The sequence below is a fragment of the Alosa alosa genome, chromosome 3 (assembly GCF_017589495.1).
Source record: "Alosa alosa isolate M-15738 ecotype Scorff River chromosome 3, AALO_Geno_1.1, whole genome shotgun sequence".
Classification (NCBI taxonomy): domain Eukaryota; kingdom Metazoa; phylum Chordata; class Actinopteri; order Clupeiformes; family Clupeidae; genus Alosa; species Alosa alosa.
The window spans coordinates 18,728,001-18,750,107 of record NC_063191.1 but is presented as its reverse complement, the minus strand read 5'-3'; the positions used below and the strand labels follow the sequence as shown (position 1 = coordinate 18,750,107).

The following is a 22,107-nucleotide window of genomic DNA, read 5'->3' as shown; positions in this document are numbered from 1 at the left end:
AAAAACATACACCTGCACCTTTAAAAAGGTAGGCCCTGAATGATAATTATAAGTTCAATCACCCACCCATACATACATACATACATACAAACAAACAAACACACACAAATAAATAGCTCAATAAATAAATAACAAATCAATAAATAGTCACACTATTTATACATTCAACTTATTTCAAATTATGTGTAATGAAGCTCCAGTGTCCTTCTGTATTAGTGCTTATATACAGTGCTTATCATCTGAGTCCACACAGTGACAATTTACAGGAAATACAGCACTACAACATGATTTCACATTCTGGGGCTCAACCAACCGCTGCAGGGGCCACGAAGCAAAACTCTGACCTGGAAAGCTATTTTCCAGTTGTGCATCAGGACAAACAGCTGTCTACAGACTGGAGAGTTAAGAGACATTTACACTCTGATCCGTCGGGTAACAAACGTGGCAGGACTGGCGGAGTGGGCTGCTCTGAACATAAGCCAGACACCACTCTACGGATAAGAGTAAGGCTGGCTGATTACAAAACATGTTGACAAATAAATAAACAACTGAAGGAACTTAAACGTACAAATCAACACTTGAACAAAGCTTCATCGGCTCCCAGCATTCTTTTCATGGACAGACAGTTTCCCCAAAGATTGCTCATGCACACGATCACAATATCAATGGCAGTTCAAGTCTCTCAAACTCTCAATCTTGGGCATGTATGCAGTCACATATTCAATACAACATTGCACATTCATGGTGGGTATTGTAACAAAAGAAAAGTAAACTTTCTGGTTTTTGGGAGAGCAGATTTGACACTTGCAGTTCATGGGTGCAAATTGTGAGTGCTGAGAAATGTAAAGCCTGTTTGATGGACCAAGGGAGCCACGATTCCATTCACATTTAGTCCGTGCTGATTTCATTTTGGTTTCCTATCTGATAAGCACATGTACATCCAATGACATTATCAATGAAAACAAAATTTTACAGCTAAATTCTTGCAGCACAATGAAAACACTAGAAAACTTTTTTTTGTTATTTTTATTTCAAAAACAAAATAAAATAAAAAGAGAACAAACAGATAAGCACTAATATAGTGCATAGCTTTTTTTTTTCTGACGGACCAAGAGTCATTTGCAGCTGGCCATGACACACAACATACTGACAACACATCAGTGACCTCTCAAAATCCCTCCGTTGTTGTTTTTTCCCCAACCACTGTTATTTTCTGTCAAGGTTAAAGAAACAAAACAAAAAAAAAAAATCACCTCAGGAAAATGTCATCATATTCCATTGGCGCATGGAATGCCACTTTGTAGGGTTTTGGTTACCCTTTTTGAATGTCATGACAACACATGTAGTTCCTTGATCCGAAACGTCTCGCTTTGTGTCCTTGGACACTGACGTCTAATCCCAGCACATAGAAGTTTGGTTGACGTTGACATTCCTTTTGATGTGAGAGGGAAGGGGAACGTGTTTTCCAACCCCCCAAGAATCTTGTTCAGCATTTCTTTCCCTGCTGTTCTTAGCGACTCAGCGGGGCTGTGTGAACAGGTGATGTTTGAAACCATGTCTTCTGGCGGGGTGACCGGGCTCAGGGTGGCACGCTGGTCACATGTCCACATCGCCGTCATAGGCAAGCGTGAGAGGCTTCTGTGGTGGGCAAGTGCTTTTAGTCTGTTTGGGGGGGCTGCTGTGGAAAAAAAGAGAGGACACACACACAAACAGGCAAAAAAAAAACATGTACACATGAATTACAGAAAATACGAAGAAAACATTTTATAAAACTAATTGCTGACTTTCTTCAGCTTTAATCGATTCCAATGCACGTAAAAACCCCTAGAGAAGGAAAGATTATCTCTCTAGTAGTGTCTCTGTTAAGCAGCTAAAATTATGGGTCTAGTATGGAACTAGTTAAGCATGAGAAGGAGTGACTGTAGTGGATATCAGCAATAAATCACTGTAGCACAGCACCTTTCACCTCCATTGGCCCAATAAAGCTGTGGTCATGATGTCTGACCACTGGAGGGCAGCAGTGAAACATTACTCAGAAAGACTAACAAGAAAAAGCAAATGGAATTCTTTTGTTTCAGGTCTCATGCTCTCTCAGAAATAACACTGGTGTCAGTTTCAAAATGCTGTGACGCAGAATTCAGTAACAGTAACCTTTACATCAATAACACACTTTGAAATGATATACGTACCAAAACAAAAAGGAGATTGATATGATTAGCAAAATGAGGAGGAATCCACCGGCGGTCACCCCATACACCCAGAGTTTGATTCTTCCATCTGTGCAGGCATGAGAAAAGCAGATTTATTTACCATGCCCTCTGCAGCCCACTATAGCCCTCAGAGCCTTGAAGATTGCGTCTAAAAATACCATTGTCCCATCTTTCATTTGCTATTTCATATTGACATTGTGGATGAAAGGAAATGAGAAATAGTGAATTCTAAAGACACAGCTGGCATAATAGGGTTATATCATCTATCTCCCTTTTGGTGCAAATGAGGAAGTGAACAGACATATAAAAAATTTTTTTTCTTCAACTATGTAAATGCCGATAACAGGACATTTGAAGCTATTTCTGCAACCCACTGCCAATAGATAGCACCATTTCAACAATAGAATCCCTTGGGATTAAAAAAAGATGCACAAGAGATGTGCTGCTCAGAATAAATGAATTATACATTGGCAGTAAAATGAATTATATATAGTAACTTACAGAATATAAACTCTCATAGGTCCCAATAGTATGCACCTTTACTTCTGCTTGAGATAAAACATGAATACTGTTTACCCTGTCTTGCCATCTGTGGTACTTAAAAAAGAGGCCAGTGCATCTGTTTTGAATTCAATGGCAAAGAAATGATCTAAGGGGGCCCTAGCTGATACAGTAGCATTGTCGCCATCTGCATTTCAAATACCTGGTCCCACCGGCCGCAGGGACCACTCGCCAAAGAAGTCTTGGATCTGCGAGGGTCCGGGCTTCAGTCGGCCCGAGTTGGTCTTGACGTCGGCCTTCTTGTTGTCGGCCCCCGGGGTCTTGGTGCAGTAGTCCAGGAAACCGTGAGTGGTCATCACCTCGGTGTAGCCCCTCTCGCAGCCGCACACGCCACTCTGCCCACAAACACACAGCTCTGTCAGAGGCAGTGCAGTACAGTGCAGGGCGGAGCACAGCAGGACATAATATTTTTCCCAAAGCCCTGCATTGGCACCCTCCGACACTGTATCTTCACTGCCTGCTTGTCATGTGCACTATCTTCATGTGGCACTGGTCTATGCTACTGATATCATCTGTATGTTACTATCACTCCCTACAATATGCAACATGATTGATGCAAAGCCTGTGCACTTGCACAGACTCCACTACTGGGGGCAGTAGTAGGCAACCATGGGTGCTGCTATGGATTTTTTGGGGGAGTGCCTCCTGTTTGTTGGCAATAAACTGCATTAAAACCACATTACTTGCAATTCCATACTAACGCTAGCACCAAGAGCAGACATCTGACCATTAAGAGCATTTAGACGGCACTCCGCTCTGGTCTATTTACTTTGTTCAAGACATCTTGTTAACAGAAAGGAGTGGATGTCTGGGGGGCAGTTCTGAATATAAAAACAGTTGTAATGCATTTCTGGCATTCAGCATAGTGTGTATGGTTACCTGTGTGCAGTGGGAGAAGGGTTTGGTGCAGGGGGGGTGGCAGTGTCTCACAGTCGTGGGCCGGTTCTGTGGGAAGCACCCTCCTGCAGCGCAGAGGTAATCATTAGCATTTCCTCCCATTGATAACCAAACAAATGTGGCGCAGCGGCTGATTAATGGCTCCGCTAGCCTATCGTGGGCTTTGATCAATCTGAGAACATTGTAATTCCAGGAATGGAAAATTACATGTCAAAACATCAGAGAAAAATGCCTCGGGCTCACGCTGAGCTGAGCGGTAAAAGATTACCCTGCTGGAGCTTATATTTACCGGAGACAATTTCTTACTGAGATAAGATCACTTTTACCTGTTATTTACAGCAGATCAAGCCATCCAAAAGCCTTAATGCGCTCTCTGCGAATACATTTTTTTTTTGTGTGTGTGGGGCTGCACCGACCAGCTTCATTTTGCACTAATAAAAAGGTGTAATATTACATTTGTATGGATTGTGAGGCGGCTGCAAATTCTGGCTGTTATTGATGACTGCAGTTGGTTAGTGCGCCCATGATCAATGGCAGGCGCATTAGGGAACTGTAAACCGAATCTGACGCTTTTATACTCGCCCAAGATTTGTTTCGGGTCCAGATGAAATCACTGTTTAAGGGCCACCTGCAGTGCAGCCCTCTGTGTTAAAAACGGAATTCAAGTGAAAAGAGAATGCTGTGTGTGTGTGTGTGTGTGTGTGTGTGTGTGTGTAGTGGTGTTTATGGCATACAGTACGACAGATGGAACAGCGTACCTGTGACATTGACGCCGTCGGAACGCTGGCACCACACCGACCGCTCATTGTCTCTCCATCCGCTGGTCCTCCACTCGTAGCTGTGGCACTTTCCCCCTGTGACGGCACATGGCACAGAGAAGGCTCGTTACGCCATGGCCAGGCGCGTGTTACCGCCGGCTCTCCTGAATAGCCACGCTTAGGTGGCCATGCTCAACAATGTAGGTGAGAACATTTTTTGCTGCTACTGTCAACTCATCAAGCTCAGTTCTCAGACAAACTAGAGCAGAGCATTGAGGATTTAGTCTCAGAGATACAGCACTTGGAAAGTACAGTACAGTAAAATGGAAGGCATGTGGTGTTGTATTAGAGAGCATGCCTTTGGAATTTGAAATGAACAAGCCTCTGGATAGAGTAGAATGGATACAATAGTCAAGGAGAATTAAAAGAATGATGAGAATCCTCTCCGGCAAGCGGCAGCGGCAAACGTAACGCAACGCTCAGACCATAATAAGTTTTATCTCGTTCCTAATCAACACAAACGGTTTGTCAATTGAATACGCTCGTGTTGCGCTTTGAAAGTAGAACGCTCAGCTTGTTTAATGCTAGCATTACGCCAGCGTTGCCACCGTTCACCATAGAGAACAATAGGAAACCTGCCGCTCGCCGCTGGCTGATGTGATCCCCGCCTTAAGTATAATGAACGTTGACTCCAAATGCCCTTTTCGCACCTTTGCAGGGCCGTGTCTCAAACACCTGGTGTGGGCAGCTTTCCTGGTTCTCCAGGACCTGGATGACCACGGCCCGGGAGCGCGCCTGCCGGCCGACCGTCTCGAAGCTCCGGCCCTCCAGGCAGGTCAGCTGACATGAGCTCCACGAGGACCACTCCGTCAGATGGCAGTCACCTGTGGCGCAATAACAATATTCCACAGCTTTACACATGTTTCAATCTCTTTTCCACAAGTCACTCCAAAAAACACACCACTCAAAATGGATTGGAGCGAGGCATGTGCATGCCATACTCTGGCAGTTTGATTCATTGACTGACATGGCACAAATGACAAGAAATCTAATATATTATGTGATTCTTCAGACATATTAGCTACTCCTTAGCTGAAGGTCGCACATCAATAAACCCCATAATCCGCATGAGGGCTCCTCTCTCGCGGTGACAATTTCTCCGACTGCGGCGACTCCTCATCCATGACATCCCTTTGATTCCCTACCCTGGCTCGCCATTAGTGACAATCTGTGCAGTGAAGCAGCTCATTATCTTTCATCTTCATGGGACCGTTCCATTTTCACCCCTCACAGGAGCCCCGTGAAACACATCATATAGCCGAGCATATGCTCCACCCCCCACCCCCCCACCACCCACCCCACCCCTACCAGCACCAGCAGCCCAAATGCCTGAATCCACAGCAGCTGCTTCTAAGCCCGGACACGGCCCAGAGATTGAAATGTGCTAGGAGCCAAGATAAACAGATAGATGAGAGAGAGAGAGAGAGAGAGAGAGAGAGAGAAAGAGAGAAAGAAAGAGAGAGGGGGGCATGCTGTGTTGAAACTACCCTGTGCTTTTGTTGTTCTGGGGGGTAGAAAAAATGATCTAATGATGTGGAAATAACTGTCATAATACAAATACAATAAAGTCATAATACAATAAAGTCATAATACAAATACAATAAAGAGTATGTTTCAGCTCAGACTTTCTCTACTCCCTACAGTTTTCCTCCTGTAAGCTTTGGGTTTCCTCCACTCTGATGATGGTGACTGTTGTTTTCCACACACTTAGAAAGATTCACTTCATCAAAATAAGTTGTTTTCACTTGTTTTTTTTCCTGTGTTTTTTCGCCCACCCCTATATACCAGCTCATCTGATATTCCTTGAGAGTTCAACCTCTTGGCTTCAAATCTCTGCTAATTAGTAAACCCAGATGCTTGGCAAAAAAAAAAAAAACAGGCCTGAGAAAGACCTTGTATCTCTTCAGCTCCAGCCCACAGCTGCGAGTGCGTCAGCGTCGGGCTTTACCTGGGCAGGGCACGAAGCAGGGCAGCTGCAGCTCCTGCTCGCTCTCTTTGCTCAGCCGGTCGCCGCACCTCTCGTCCTCCACCGGCTTGGGCGAGGAGGCGTCCAGCCATTCTCCCCAGTGCACCATGCAGGAAAGGTTCCTCACCCGGAGGCCCTCTCCGCACTCGGCACCCTGCGAAGAAAGCGCTCATTTAACGCCCACACGCGCCTACTCCTCGCCCACACCTCCACTCGCCGCCTGCTACGGAGTGGCAGAGGTTGGGATTTGAAGGTGCAGGAAGGGGGCAGCGCCAAGCAGGCTTTTGCTCTCGTGATCGCTGACAGACTGAACTGTGCTGTTATCCGCTCACTGGGACATTAATAAGAGGTTTAGCCAGGCATGTGAAAATGTCAAGTTGATTCACTGGTGTCAAACAGCTGCCATGGACATATTTTTGTTAATCGCAGTGAAATAACTTGCTATGTCTGGCAGTTTTAGCTTTACGGAAATACAGAAAAGCATTTTCTGTATCGAATCAAACCAAGCACATATGTGTGTGTGCGTGTGTGTGTGTGTGTGTGTGTGTGTGTGTGTGTGTGTGCGTGTGCGTGAGCGTGTGCGTGTGGGTGTGTGTGTGCGTGTGTGTGGGTGTGTCCGAGTGTATGTGTGTGTGTGTGTGTGTGTGTGTGTGTGTGTGTGTGTGTGTGTGAGAGAGAGGCAGGGGGATAAAGTCATCAGACAAATCTTGCTGGTAATCTTAAATACCCAAGATACTGTTGCACATACAATGATTATTCATTATCTCCTTGTATTTGCAATATATTATGCATGAATAACTTTGAGCTGTTTTAATGTCTGACTTGTTTTTGGTTTGACGCAAGAGATGGAAGATTATCGCAACAAACAACATTAAAAGATTTCAAAAGATTACCATACAACTTCAGCGCTCCACACTGATCAAAGAAAAAGGCTCATCGGAGCGCACGATTTAAGACAATATCATAAACATAAACAAAAAACATCTCCTGTAAAATGAGCATTGCCTGCAACATTAAAGAGGAACTCGTCTAGCGAGCACGGTTTTCCCGCCTGTTCTGTGTTCTTGATGACACACAGCTGGGGTGTTTAAGAGCGCCCGGGCAGAGTGATTCACCAAGGCTCCGAATGTTCAGCATCGCCCTCCAGCTGCTACGCACAAATCACTTTCAAACACCATGAGCTCAAAACTCGACGTGATGATTATTTCATACCTGTCAACAATGAGGACGTGTGAAAGTAGGTCTGTATGGGAGAGTTATCAATTTTTATCATCATGGTTGTAAAAAAAAATCCTGTGGTTAGGTACAGTTTATCTCTAAGTGCACCTTGTGCACACATAGATGAAGATGACACTTTGTGGTTAGAGGGGCGAAAAGGGATGAGAATTGTGTTTCTGGATGAAATTGTTAGAGGGGATGTAGGGTGGGTGGGGGTGGATGAGGGGGGGGGGGGCGTTATTTGATCAGGCCAACTGCTCTGAAGACCCTGGGGATGTATGGAAGACCCTGAGACATTCAATTAAAAGCCCATTCAGATGAGAGGCAAAACAAAGGCGGGCGAAGAGATGAAAATCTAAGTGCAGGCTTTGGTCTCTTTTAATGATAAGACTGTAGATCCAAAAGCGCGCCCCTTCATCAACAGTTTCTGCACGTCTCAATGACACAAAGTCGCCCCTCTCAGAAACACACACACACACACCTATGCAGGTTGTGAGTGCCTTTGGAGAATTCAATTAAAGTACCTTCGCTTTCTTCCCCTCTGTCAGGTATTAATGTGGTGATACTTGTCTTGACACCGTTTGAACTCGCTGTCGCGCATTTCTGACACAGCTCCTGGGCATTTTACACTTAGTTCCCATTGTAATGCATTCTTTCCTCATGAATAAAGAGCATGAACGTGTTAAGTTCAGGAGAAATGTCTTTTGTGTACACTTACATTGTTTATGTAGTAGTACGTTTATGTGTATGCATCTCTATTTCAATGTGCAAATGTATGTATATGTATGTGTATGCGTGTATGTATGTGTATGAGTATATATGTGTGTATGTGTATGTGTATGTATGTGTATGAGTATATATGTGTGTATGTGTATGTATATGTGTATATACTGTATATGTATATGTATGTATATGTACATATGTGCATATGTGCATGTGTATATGTGTGTATTTGTATGTGTATGTGTGTGTTGTGTTCATCTGTGTGCATGTGTCTGCATGTGCACACCTCCACGCGGCAGGGAGACCACTCGCCAAGGTGCCAGGTGTAGCAGGGCCTGATGGGGCAGGGCTTGGTCTGGGAGAGCTGGGAGGGGCAGGGACGACCCTCCTCATGGGCCGGCTGGAGCACGCTCCGTGCTCGCACCATCTGACCTGCGCAAAGAGGAGAGAGGGAAATCATCATCATCATCAACACACACACACACAAACACACACACACAGACACAGACACACAGACATGCTTGCACGCATACAGTACACACATGCACACATACATACAGTACACACAGAGAGAGAAAAGAGAGAGGTTCATTTTATTGGAAGAAGACTCTCCAGCAAGGGATCAGCTAAGCGGATCTCCGAGAGCATCCCACAGCACAGCACATTCCTCCATTAAGCACTTTGTCCATAAAAGTGAGGCATTACAGTCAGAGCCCCCTCCACGACATGTCAAATCAATGTTTTGTTCTTCCCATTCAAGAGGTAGCCAGCACAGCTGGCTAGCTTCGAACGGACGATTCATTACAAGACAGCCTCGGCAAAGTGAACGGGGCTCTTTAAAACGCCCATGATTTGACAGCGAAATTTCTCCCCCTGAAACCTGAGGGGATAGAAGAGAAAGAGGTTTCGGGCAGCAGCAGCAGCAGATGGGGCATGGAGTGGCACAATTCCACCGTTCCCTGACAGACACATTACGCAGAGCACTTTGCACCACCAGTCTAATGGAGCCCAAATTAAGCCACCACTGGAACACCCCAGAAAAAAAACAACAAGATGTCAGCCAGAGCTTGACACACATGGACTGATAAGTCCGATCGGACTCCCCTCTCTGACTTTCATTTTCCTCTGTGGCTGCATGTGTTTTAAATTGCAATTTAACAAAGGCATTTGTGTGGGGTTATATTGAATTGTATTGAGAAGATTTAGTCTTAATGAAGATTAAAGTGACTAATTGGCAGCATAGCAACTAGGTTATTTTAGGTGACAAGTCCGACATGTGGCAAAGGGTATAGGCAATTTGAGAAAATAATTAGGTGTTTCATTTTGCATGAGCTACACAACACTACTTCGAACAAATTGATGGCAAACAACCCACACATACTGAATTAAAAATGATAATCCTGACACTGATAATGGACAAGATAAATATTTCACTTTACTTGATAAATCATTCAACAAGTCCAGGGAAGCGAGATTTAGTTAACCTGCTATCATTAACCTGTAATCCCCAAATACAATTGGAAAAATGACATTAATAATTAAGCTGAATCCTTGTATTGCATGCTAATGACAAAGGAAGTTAATGCAATGTATCCATTTACAAGGAAAACACATTAGCCTCTCATAAGTAACTGCTGTTCATCACTCACGTGTAGGAACTGCACCATGTTCACTTCAGCACACTCAATTAGCTGACAAATGTACTTCACACCCCAGTTATGTCTTAGATATGTTTTTTGGGGAAAAAGGCCTACCCTGGTTCCCGCACGTGTGCGAGCACTCTGTCCAGGCTGACCACTCTGACAGGATGCAGTTGATGGGGCAGTCGATGACACAGCTGGCAATCAGTTCCCACTCATTCTCCAGGCCTCGCTGAAATGCAAAGGACAAACAAGGAGGGTTAAACAGCAGACCAGTTTCGATATCTAGAACCCCCCCGTTCGCAACGGTAGCGCTAACCCACCGACTCCAAACACATTATTCGGCGCGGTGTGGTTTCTCTCCGCAGACGAAAAAACTTGACAGGAATGAGAGGATACATGGAGTCCAGGAGTGTCACTCCATTCACTGGGTGGAAAATGGATGGTTACGCTCCACATATTGAAGGGCGTAATTAAATCCCACAGGCTTTCCAGTTGGGCAGGGGCCGCCGAAATGCAGCCGGCGGGGCTGTGGGTGACGGATCTGCAGTGGTGGTGATGTGTGTGTGTGTGTGTGTGTGTGTGACTTACCTCCTCGCACACACTCAGCTCCACTGTCTTCCCGTCGCTGCGGACGCAGTCTTGGAAGCGGGTCCTGGTGCCTTTGCCACAGACGGCATTCTCACTCAGCTGACATGTACTCCAGTCTGATGAGTACACACACACACATGCACCACACACATAATAACATACACAGACACACACCACAGACACACACACACACACACACACACACACATAAACAATAAATATCAATTTATGATACAAATTATGTGTATAAATAATAACAATGTTGACAAATCATCATTCATTTGGCCCTGTGCTGCATATGATTTTGATAATTGGCTATGGCAGGTGTCATTTAGTGCTCCTAACTAGGCATTATCAGACTGCACATTTGACAGTGTAATTAGGCGAATACTCCACAGCACATGTTAAGCGTGACTAACTGAATAAGAAATTATCTGGAATGATTCAGGCTATGAGAGAGTTAGACTATCTCTGTTCTATTAAACTTAATGGGCTCCAAATGATAATCGATAAGGGAGATTAGCCTGCTTGGGCGCTAGTGCATTGGCTAGCGGTGCATTTACTAAAGCCGCCCCTCACACACAGCCGCCCATCGTACTGATTTAGGTTTACTCCCGGCAGCAGCCGCTGATAAGATGTAAATGATTATTTATAAGACTCCTTTCATCTCTGTCTGATCTCTGCCTGTTTCCAATGCTGCTGTAGATGCAATGCAGACAGCCCTCACAGTGGGGGGAAGTTGCAGGGAAGGAAGGAGAGATAGAGAGAGAGAGAGAGCCAGAAAGGAAGAAATAAAGAAAGAAATAAAGATAGAGAGAGAGTTGGAGAGAGAGAGACACACTTGAGACGTTGTATTGGTAGGTGAAACATGTGGCATTGAGGACACATGGCTCGGTCTGCTCATCCTCCGGGCATGTCTGGTCGGACACAGGAGGACGAAGTATGTGCCTCGTCCTCTTCCTCATTGTGTCCTGGTCACATGGCTGCAAGAAAGCCCAAAACAAAATGACCAAGTAAATAATGCAGAATAATGCACTGAAACTTTCATTTAGGAAGACAAAAGGTCTTCGAAGAGAAAACACATTTCCACTGCTTATCTAGGACACTTGCCTTGCTTTCAGGCTTACCATACAGTCCAGCTGTGATCTCAAACCACTCTACATTCTATCTTTCAAACGGGTGAAGATGGAAACTGTTTAAAGAGTCGGTGGATGCTGCCTCCAACAGGGTGTGTTTAGGAACCTGCTGTTTACCATAGTCTCTAGTTAACTGCAGTGTGTGTGTGTGTGTGTTTGTGTGAGGATCTGTTTACTCATCAAAGCTTCTGGGACAGCACGGCGGGCGATAAGCCAATCTGCATCTCCATCACTGTCATGGCGTAATGAGTATCATTTAGATGGCTAACTGGCCACGACAATGGGTCCACTGATCAGCTGCGCTCTCATCGCTAACGGGAGCACCAATCATCCGAAGCCGCGTGAACGTGCACCCACGTAGTTCTGGGTGCTAATGACTATTATCTATAACCAGAGCTAATTAACAAAGCTCAGTATCGGAATTGATTTTTGTATGTGCTCATGTGAGCTGAACACAATTACAAAAGGGAACAGCGCTCGGAACACGCCGTAACTGAGATCGCTATGCAGCAACGGCTCTATGCTCTAATAATATTTGGGATGGGAAACAAAACCAATTACGCTTCAGTGGTTTGCAATATTCAACTTGTTTCTGATGGCTGGGCACCACCAAACAAGCCAGTGTTTGTTTGCAATCACCTGTTTGCGAACTGCGGAGTGTTTCACATTCAACAAACTGGCTTTGGACAACAGAAACTCTTTAAAAAATATATTATTATTATTATTATATATTATTATTACGGAGTCATTTGCAGTGCTGACATGTTATCTCTTTAGGGGGAAACCTGCTTTCTAATTCAGCGGTGCCACTGTGGCGATTGTGAAAAATGAAACTCAGACCACAGCGTGCACTGAGGCGAGCCGCCTCTCTGACTGTCTCCAGCGAGAGCGTATGCGGCCCTGCCGGCAGGGGTGTCTGTTCCGCTGACGCTGTCAGGGAGGAAGAGAGGGGGTCCTACCGTGGGGCACTCGCTCCACGGGCCCCAGTGTGACATCACGCATTCGCCCGCGCAGGGCAGGATGCAGGTCCGCGCTCGGAAGGGCATCTCCTCCGCATCGCACAGGGTGTCGTTCACGCTGGTGCCGTAGCCTTCGCTCCCGCTCTCCACACATCTACCGGAGTGAGAGGAGGGAGGAGAGGGAGAGAAAGAGAGAAAGAGAGAGAGAGAGAAAGAGAGAGAGAAAAAGGGGTGGAGGGAAAAAGGGAAGGAAGGAGTGGGAGAGGGGCCAAACAGAAAAGAGAAGGAGACAGAGAGGAAGGAAGGAAGGAGAGAGATGTTGACAGAAAGGGGGAGGGAGGAAATGAGAGGAAGAGAGATTAAAGGCTAGACGTCAATGCTGCCATGCCCTGGGGGAGATGCTGAGATGGTGTAGCGCCCCACACCTCCTCCCTCTGTTTACCTGATCTTGCGGCTTTGCACCCCCTCTCCGCAGGCTGGGAGCTCGTCCACGGCGTTGATGGTGCAGACTGACCAGGCCTCGGTGATCCACACGTAGTCACTGCACTCGCTGTGACACGGCACAGCCTCATACACCTACGGACAGGCACACACACACACACACACACACACACACACACACACACACACAGAGGGGACATACAGCAGGACCGTGAGAAGAGTGGAGTTGTACCAACAACAACAGCATGCATGCACACAAGCACGCACACAGACACACAACCGCACACCCACACGCACGCACGCGCACACAGACACAAACAATCACACGCACACACACAATCACACAAGCACACACACGCACACACACAATCGCACGCATACACACACACCACACGTGAAAAAGACAATATACCCAGGAGGTGCACATGTTTACTATTGTACTCCACAGAAAGGGGTGCGTAGGCTGGTTTGTGTACACTGGCAGAGAGAGAACTGCTACTGTATATGGGCTTCAGATATCTCACTAGGTTTAAGCTTTAATTAAAAATGGCTGGGCGAAAAAAAAAAACAGTACACTTAGCCAGCTTATGTAGTAGATGTCTTGAGGGAACATATTGATCACCCCAGGCCTATGAAGAAGGCTGGGTGGAAACTGGAGCCACTTCTCAGCGTGTCGTGTTTGAGGAGAGGCTTATAGCAGACTCATCCTCAATATTCAACTCCCTTATTGTAAACATACAGACAGAGGCTTACATGGCTTTTTTAAACGACTTTCATACACTGGTACTGTTCCTGTGGCTCAACCCACCCCTGCGACAGATAGCCAGTGATCGAGTGAAACCACTTGCACTCGTTTGCTTGTTAAGGGAGTGCACGTACCCACATCATAGATGCTGATTCATCTTCCCCAAAAAAGACTATCTTTTTCTCTTTTTTTTTCAGGGTATGGAGCGAAGCATTAACATGCTGCATCAACATCAGCTGCACAGAAGAAGGAACATAAATCAAACTCCTAATACGTGCATAAACAAATACATACTAATCACTGCCGGCATAATGCACATATTTATTTGCAAACGTTCCTCTGCTGAGGAATGGACTCGGGAGGATTTGATCGGGACGAGAATTGTCGCTCACCATTAACATCCCCACGGGGTCTGTAGGCGCTGCTTATTCCTACTCATCAGCTCCCATCTGGCCCTGCAGCTGCATATGGCACATACCAGAGAACACGCCTGAGCCCTCTCAACTCGTAAGCCAGCCATGCTGCCTGCCTGCCTGCCTGTGCAGACCAGGCAAACTGTCCTTCCCATTGAGGCGGGTGCCTCCCCATTGAAATCATCATAATGTCTACCTATTTATGGCCCATCAAAGGCGATGGAGGATATAAAATGGGGTGCTGATGTATGAAATGGACTAAATGCAGGAGGAAGCTTTAAAAAGAAGCCAGAGTGGTTTTACAGTCTTTAGTCTCAAAGAGTAAAATCACTGGAGCCTGATCAGAGCTGGAGAATGGTGAAAAGATATCTCTTTTTGTCCCGGATGCCACATTTCATCAGGCTCAGTGGTCTACTATTCATTCCTTAAGTACAGGCACAACCCAAAGGAACACTCACAGATACAATACGCTTCCCTTTGAACGTTTTTTTTTTTTTTCTTTGACAGTAATACGATAGATAACTACATTCACTATTACCATTCAAATCCAATAACTAAGTGTTTTTTTTTTTTTTTTTTTTTAAACTGGGAACAATAACAAGCTACTGACTACATCTGTTTTCATCAAAAGTGTAAAAATGACCCTAGGCTCTCTACATGGAACAGAGAGAGCCAGGAGTTCTCTTCCCTCTTCCTATCATCTCCATCTTTCTCCCTCTCTTTGTCTCCGTCTGACTCTTAATGTCACTTTCAATTTAAGTGCACTGTAAAGACAAATCAAACAAAATAGCACTGGGTCAGCTCCTGTGAGCTCCCTCTCCAAAGGTTTGCTGACAATTTGCACGACTAATGAAGTCCCCCCGTTTCCCTGGCAAATGTCAGCGCCAGGGGGGTAGGGGTTGGGCAGCGGATGAGATGGAGGTGGACCCGCCGCTGCCGTCGCTGGGAAGAGCTTGGCGTTCAGTTTTCAGTGCCTCTGGTACGCTCTCTGGTCAAATCAACGTGTGTTGCCGGGCAGCCCCTGTGGGGCCCCTTTCACTGTAAGTGGGGTAGTGTGTGTGTGTGGGTGTGTGTGTTTGTGTGTGTGTGTGTGTGTGTGTGTGTGTGTGTGGGGGGTAAGTGTTACTGAAAGCACAGAGTATAAACACAGAACGAGTAGCACTGACCTGAGCCTTTGAAGATGTCCGTGTTAGCAATGCATGTCAGGCAAAAAGAGAGAGAGAGGAAGAGAGAAGAGAAATGATAGAGCCATTAGTTGGGGTGCACGTTGCCTCTCGGCCCCTCAAAAAAAAAAAAAAAAAACCTGTCACTGAGCCTCGGCGTTTATAAATTACGCATCAGATGATGAAGTGCTTAAGATCGGCTGCTCAGGCCGGGTCATTCGTGCCTCATTACAAGAATAATGGGGATGGAGGGGGGAGATTGTGATTGGCTGCAGATGGGATTGACTGAGGAGCCCAAGAGCTGAAGCTAGACCTGGAATTCCAATAGCAATCAGTTCTATTCTCCGGGCAGGTTCCTACAGTGGAGCAATAGAACGGCTCTGTGCGCTTTGATTTACATGAAGCACAAGCACGCTATAGGCCCTCATAGATGCAAAAATGAGTGGCAATGCAGCATATGATGAGGGATGCCCGTTTTGTGACGTGTTGACATTTACATCTATGAGGCGCAATGCAGTGTTGATGAAACCGTCTTTGTGTTTGATTGTGTCTGATGTAGATCTCATGAAGGTGTCACACGATGCTATATAAGGGTCCCTGCATACTAGCTTGATCATCCTGATGTACTTTTCACTGATCTTTTATTACAGTAGTTGTTCCTCCCCACTCAATTATAAGTGAGTGTAAACATCTGACATTATGGGAGAATGTATAGAATAAAAGGTATAACTGAATACCTATGAATTACACTATGGCCTGATGTCTACAGAGAGTATACATGTAGACACAAAATATAATAACAATTGACAATTGTATCAAGCAAACCAAATAAAACTGCTCATTTTTCTGTAGCAGCATCAGACAAGCCATCACACAATTATATGGAAGGCAAGCTTTCCCCACATGCTTAACTCTGCATGCTAAGGATAGAGATACACTGACTCTCATCATTTCTCTCTCTCTCTTCCTCTCTTTCAGACATACGCATGCACACAAACACACACATACACATGTGCACGCACACAATCATACACAATGTCGCACAAACACATCCAAGCTACATACTTGAGGGCTTTTCATTGGAAGGAGACAGACACTCGGATGGTAAGCCTCACAGGCACGCCTGCGCTCCATAAATCTCTTTAAGTGTCGCACACTGACTCAAACTTCAAACAGATTGGCCCATTACTGTCGCCTGGCCTCTGGACAGGATGGAAAACAATTGTGCTGCAGAGCAACTTCCTAAAGATGAATGACTTTCCCATGATGGACTTTACATGGCGTTGCACGAATATCTGTGTCACTAATTATGCATGTAAAGCCAGATTGAAGTCTGTGTGGGTGGAGAGCTGAGATATCCGTTTGTCTAACCAACATACCAAGCAGATATATGAATCTCATACACCAATGATACTTACGCCCAAACTGGACTGATTCTGACAGACTGCTCCATGCTGTCATTTTGAGGTGACATAATATGTTGCTTTCAATATCATCATTAAAAGAATGACAGAAATGCACAGCATTGCCAAGCCTGGACAATAGCAGCGACTCTAAAAGGAGGAGAGTCTTTGTACAGTCAACTGTCAGGCAGAGAATGCAGCTCATGTGAGAGAGCAGACAGATGGAACCGCGGTCGTGTCACTGCAGAGGCAAAGTACACAATCATCACACTCTTCAACAGCGAACCGCAATGGCAAGTTACAGCCCTGTACGAGACAGATATGGCAGCTGAATGCCTGAGAAAGCTCCTTTGAAAATTCTGAAATAATTCTCCTCCTGGCGAGGCTCGAGGTAAAGTAACCGCTCTTCAAACCATTGCAGGCAATGTTTACTATTTGAAATTGAGTGAAGCAAATAATCTTCAGAGACACTTATTAAAAAACGGAGAGACTCTCATGTAGGACCTTGGGGGCTGAATTGTATCAGAGCTAGAAAATTCCTGCCCTCATCATGTAAAGGGCCTGTGAGCAGTGCTCTCTTCGAAGGGCAATCTCCATTAAGTTTATGGTTAAAATTAGATCTCAAAAGCACAGAGATTACCTTTTTTCCTTTCTTCTAAAAAAAAGCGAGAGGGGGATTCCATCGCCGTCAGATGACGAGTGGACACTTATTATTCCTCCTTGGCTCCCTCGCTGTTTTGTTATTCTAATTAGTTGATGAAACCACGGCTAACCTTTGCAGCGGAGCTAAACGGCGCCGGGCCATCTGGGCAACTGAAGGACTTTGACAAACCTGGAGTGCCTCCAAAAGGAGATTGAGCTTAACCCGCCACCAGGGACTGTCTGAACAATCTGCATATTTTGCGGCCGAGGTCGAAATGAAAGATGGACACCTTTCCTCGGCGGCTGTGTGGGCAAGGAATGAAACCCACACGTATGCATCCTGCCCTTGAATCACGCCTGCCTCTGTCACACACAACAGAGCCAGTGCAGCGGAGCAGCAGCAGCCAGCTTCTGTAATTTAAATGATTCCTGCCGAAAAGTGCTGTGCTTTTTAGAGCCCATAAAGAGGGGTAATCCAGACACTTTAATTCCCTATAAGGCTTTACATAAAGGGCCATTATAACGCTTATTGAGCATATTATGAAGGTGTAAGTACTACCAGGCTGTGCAGAATTTCTGACAAAAGGATCTTTTGTGTAAAAAAAAAAGTCCTACTTCCACATAATTTAATGGGCAGGGGGGAAAATTACCAATGACACAAAAACTGACTGATGCTCTGCCTGCCTTTCTTTCAGGATTGTAATCACCGAGAATGGCTCCGTTTCGGCACACAAACGCTTCCAGAATGTCTATGGGTTCCTGGTGGTGCGCTGGTCTTAACCATAGTGAACAAACAAAATCCATCCCCTCCCTCCCTCCCATTTCTGATTTCAGCGAGGTACGTCGACTCTAATGAACGTGGAGGTGTGAGGACGCTGGAGGGGGTTCGGGCTGAGGTTGCCTCTCTCTCTTCCCTCCTCCTACATGCTTTAACATGAGAGAGATGCTCTCTGGTGCGCAATATGACTAATCACAGTTGAAAAGCTAAATTGGGTGCAGCAGATGAATAGCAAATCCACCCGCCACAGACAAATTCGCCGCTACAGGAGTGCTCGGCGAAAGCCGCTGAGGGTCGCTCGTTAATGAAAAAGAGCTTTAGCCCAAATCAAAACATCAATCTCGCCATCTCTCCGCAAGCACGTTTCCTCCCCACAACAAATCAAACAGTCAACAATCTGACAGGGGGCATCAAAGCATAACATCTCATTCACCTACTCAGTCAGTGCATATCCCCCTCCATCCCCCTCCATCCACCCCATCCACCCAGCTCCAGTCCTCTCCACCCCCCACAAATCCGTACTTGGAAATGGCAGATCAAAACCCCGAGAAGCATAAATGGAAAACATATTGATTTTGCTGCATTCAATAAAACGAGACGTTAATGTTTCTGGGCCGAGGGCAGAGCGGCAGCGCCACTGCCGCACGGACAGCCTGGCAGGGATGCATTCATCCGCCACGGCACACTTGGTCATTTGAGTGAGCTAAGCCCGCCACCAATTATAGAGAAGGGGAACACAACAACAACAACAACAACAACAACAACAACAACAACAACAACAACAACAACAACAAGTTGCACTCATGCCGGCCCTGCTGCTGCTTTCTGCTGCCTTCGCTTACCTCTTGTTTTTTTTCCCTAACGTGTTTTTCTTTTTTTTTTTTTTTTTTTCATATGAGGAAAATGTCAACCCCTGTTTAACCTCGACCACCCCTCCTGAGTTGAGTTCCACCCAACCGCTGCCCGGCTCCTAAGCACTTTGTCAACGAATAGTGAAGCAAAAGAAAGAAGATATGAACAATGGATAATAAAATACCAAGATATAGAGGCAAAGCCCACCCTTTCACTTTGCCATGAAAAAATATTTAACTTGCATGCACAACAATGGCCCATAAAAATGGCCACACAGGCCTAGTCATCTGCATGAAATGACAATGAATCACTTGTTTTGGGAGTTCCAGTACTTCAGTTCTCACCACTAAAACATCATAACATTTATGGAGTGGAATGCTGTGATGAAATTATCACCATCAACTGCACAACAGCTCTAAAGGTTTGCTTGATTGCAGACTTAGACATACCCCTGAACCCCTGGGGATCAATAAAGTATCTATCTATCTATCTATCTATCTATCTATCTATCTATCTATTTAACAACTTCCAATGTTAAAAATAGTGCTTGTGTACACTCTCTCTCTAGAGAGGTCTTGAGTTGCTTTGTGAGGAGCTCCGATGCTGTAATGAAGGACTTTAAATGACAGAGTCCTTTTTTATTGAGCACAATTGGCTCCTGAGTAAAGATTTATGGAGCCTGTTAAATTATGCAGTCTGGGCAAGCCTAGTCTCCAACGGTACCAGCCTGGTCCACTTTGGTGTCTGTGTGTGATGGCTGCCATATGGCATGAAGCGCGAATGTGGGCAAGAGGAAGTGCACGCCACACGACAGGGCCAGAGTGGTGCCCATGGCCCCAGGCGCTGAATGAGGAATTGCGCATCTAACTGCAGCCGAAACCGGCAAGGCTTTGGGGAGGAGGACAATATCTGCTGCAACCCGCGGAAATAGCAACCTCACTTTGTCTTTATTTTTACCCCGTTTCTGCATGAGGTCAGAGAATCACTGTTGGAAATTTTCATGCAGGAAATTAAATGTCTCATTTTGTCAAAAGTCTCATTTTGCTGCCAGCTCATGGATGGATCTCTCATGAATAAGACTATACACTTTTCCAACACATGGATTACACATTTGTGCACCGGATCTAGGCATACTGTAGCATCTTTTATTTTCCATCCAAATGTGAAAGGAAGATAAAATCGAGAAATGTCATGAATGTGAAAGTGAAAATGATAAAGTTACATAACCATTGTGGTAATGTCTGTTTAATGTGTTTATATGTCAAAACCGGCTGTCCGGCAGTGTGTCAAAACCACACATTCCCATCATTTGAAAACAAGCCAAGTCTTAACGATATGGAGCATTATTGGTTGCTTTCCCAGAATTATTTACCAGGTCCTTGACCACCCACCTAATTGGCACATAGGAGGCAAGGAAACGTTAAGAATACGAATTGTTGGTGTGTAGCGGGCAGCGTGAGGAGACGTTTGCTGAGGGAGTGGAACTGTGGCCTAATTGCATCAGGTCGAGATGCAGGTGGAGGCCAGGTGTTCAGCGTCAGCAACAAATTCAGCAGCAGCAGCAGCAAATGAGAGTCAGCTGCAGCATTCAAAGCCATTCAGATATCTGCAGAAGCTAAACATATTCCATCTGACAATGGAATGGGATCAGCCTAGGCGGCCAGATCGGTGTCTACTTGGCTACGGAAAACACGTCCTCAGTCAGATAATAAAAAATGCTCAAAATGAAGAATATGCAGATATCTGAGGTGAAAAAAAAACAAGGTTCAGCGGAACAAGAACAGCTGTTTATTGTGCTAAATTAAGGTGGAGACAATTGGCTGGTTGTGACACACCACTCCAATCTGTTAATGCTTTTCCGTTATAAATAAACAATGAAGGCAGAGTGCTCTCATGCTCTCTGACTCCTCAGCGGTAGCGGAAGCTCTCTCTGGGGAGTCAATAGGGATGCCTGGAAGAGAAGAGCTTCTGTTTACAAAAAGCCGAGCAGAACTACCTGACAATAATACTGAGCGTATAGTGGATGCGACTGCTCAACACCTGAAATCATTGACCGTCACGCTATATTAAAGCTGTCTTTTTTGACCCCCACCCCCAGCAAGTGCCCTATTGGGCTGCACAACTAGGGCACATAGTGGAGCACTGTTCGTTTAGTGGATTTCACTCTCTGGCCGCGTTCTAATCTTCTGCTCTTGTGAAAAGGGCACGGCCAGCTGAGACCCCTAACAGGTGGCCGGGTGAACGCAACAGTCCATTTCCCCTCCTGTCTGTGGGGAGCCCGGCAGACAGCAGCGCAGGGAGATTCCACCAGTCCCTGCCCTTTCTTGCCCACCCCCCACTCCATCACTCTAATACCACTTGGACAGCTGTGTGCGTCACATGTGAAAGGCCCAATATGGCCAGCCGCAAAATTAACGATGAGTGCTCATCTCCCCCTTTAAGGATTAGAAGGGCCATTATTGTAGTCAAAACTCTGATTTGGGTGGCAGACTATTAGTGGGCAGCTCAGCAGAGGGCACATGAAGCTTGTTAGCGGGCACTTAACCATCTGTACACAAAGCTCCAGAAGAACGCATTTAAATGTTTTTCACGCAGCCAGGCCTCATCTGCATAGTGACCTCTGCAGACCGCTGTGTCCTTTAAAAGTCAGTCAAGCATACACACCACATTTAGAATACAATTTTCCTCTTTAAACCATGAACCCTTTGGGGAACAAACTGTCACAAATACTCTGGGAGACGAATAAAAGTTTGTGTCTGTTGGAGCAAAGGTTGCCACCTGTCCCACCTGCCCTCCCCTCTGGAGCAACACCTGATGTGGAGATGTCCCGTGTGGATTCTAAAGAAGGTCTTTGGGCAGTAACTGAACGTCAAGACTCGATTCACTAAATAATTAAATAAAACATGAATGAAAACAGAGTACTGATATGGCCAATTATGATTTACTCCAGC

The 22,107-nt window shown here is 45.6% G+C and overlaps 1 protein-coding gene across 1 annotated transcript in view; it reads right to left on the bottom strand.

Moving 5' to 3' along the window:
• Positions 1–1,475: 1,475 nt before the first annotated feature.
• thsd7ba (thrombospondin, type I, domain containing 7Ba) overlaps positions 1,476–22,107 on the bottom strand; it is a 131,184-nt gene continuing 110,552 nt past the window's right edge. Inside the window, 14 exon segments of the mRNA XM_048239796.1 lie at positions 1,476–1,678; positions 2,190–2,277; positions 2,914–3,106; positions 3,651–3,733; positions 4,427–4,522; positions 5,137–5,310; positions 6,435–6,606; positions 8,680–8,825; positions 10,148–10,265; positions 10,625–10,740; positions 11,466–11,607; positions 12,720–12,873; positions 13,162–13,295; positions 15,485–15,490. Coding sequence (XP_048095753.1) covers positions 1,597–1,678; positions 2,190–2,277; positions 2,914–3,106; positions 3,651–3,733; positions 4,427–4,522; positions 5,137–5,310; positions 6,435–6,606; positions 8,680–8,825; positions 10,148–10,265; positions 10,625–10,740; positions 11,466–11,607; positions 12,720–12,873; positions 13,162–13,295; positions 15,485–15,490 — 1,704 coding nt within the window. The 3' untranslated portion in view covers positions 1,476–1,596.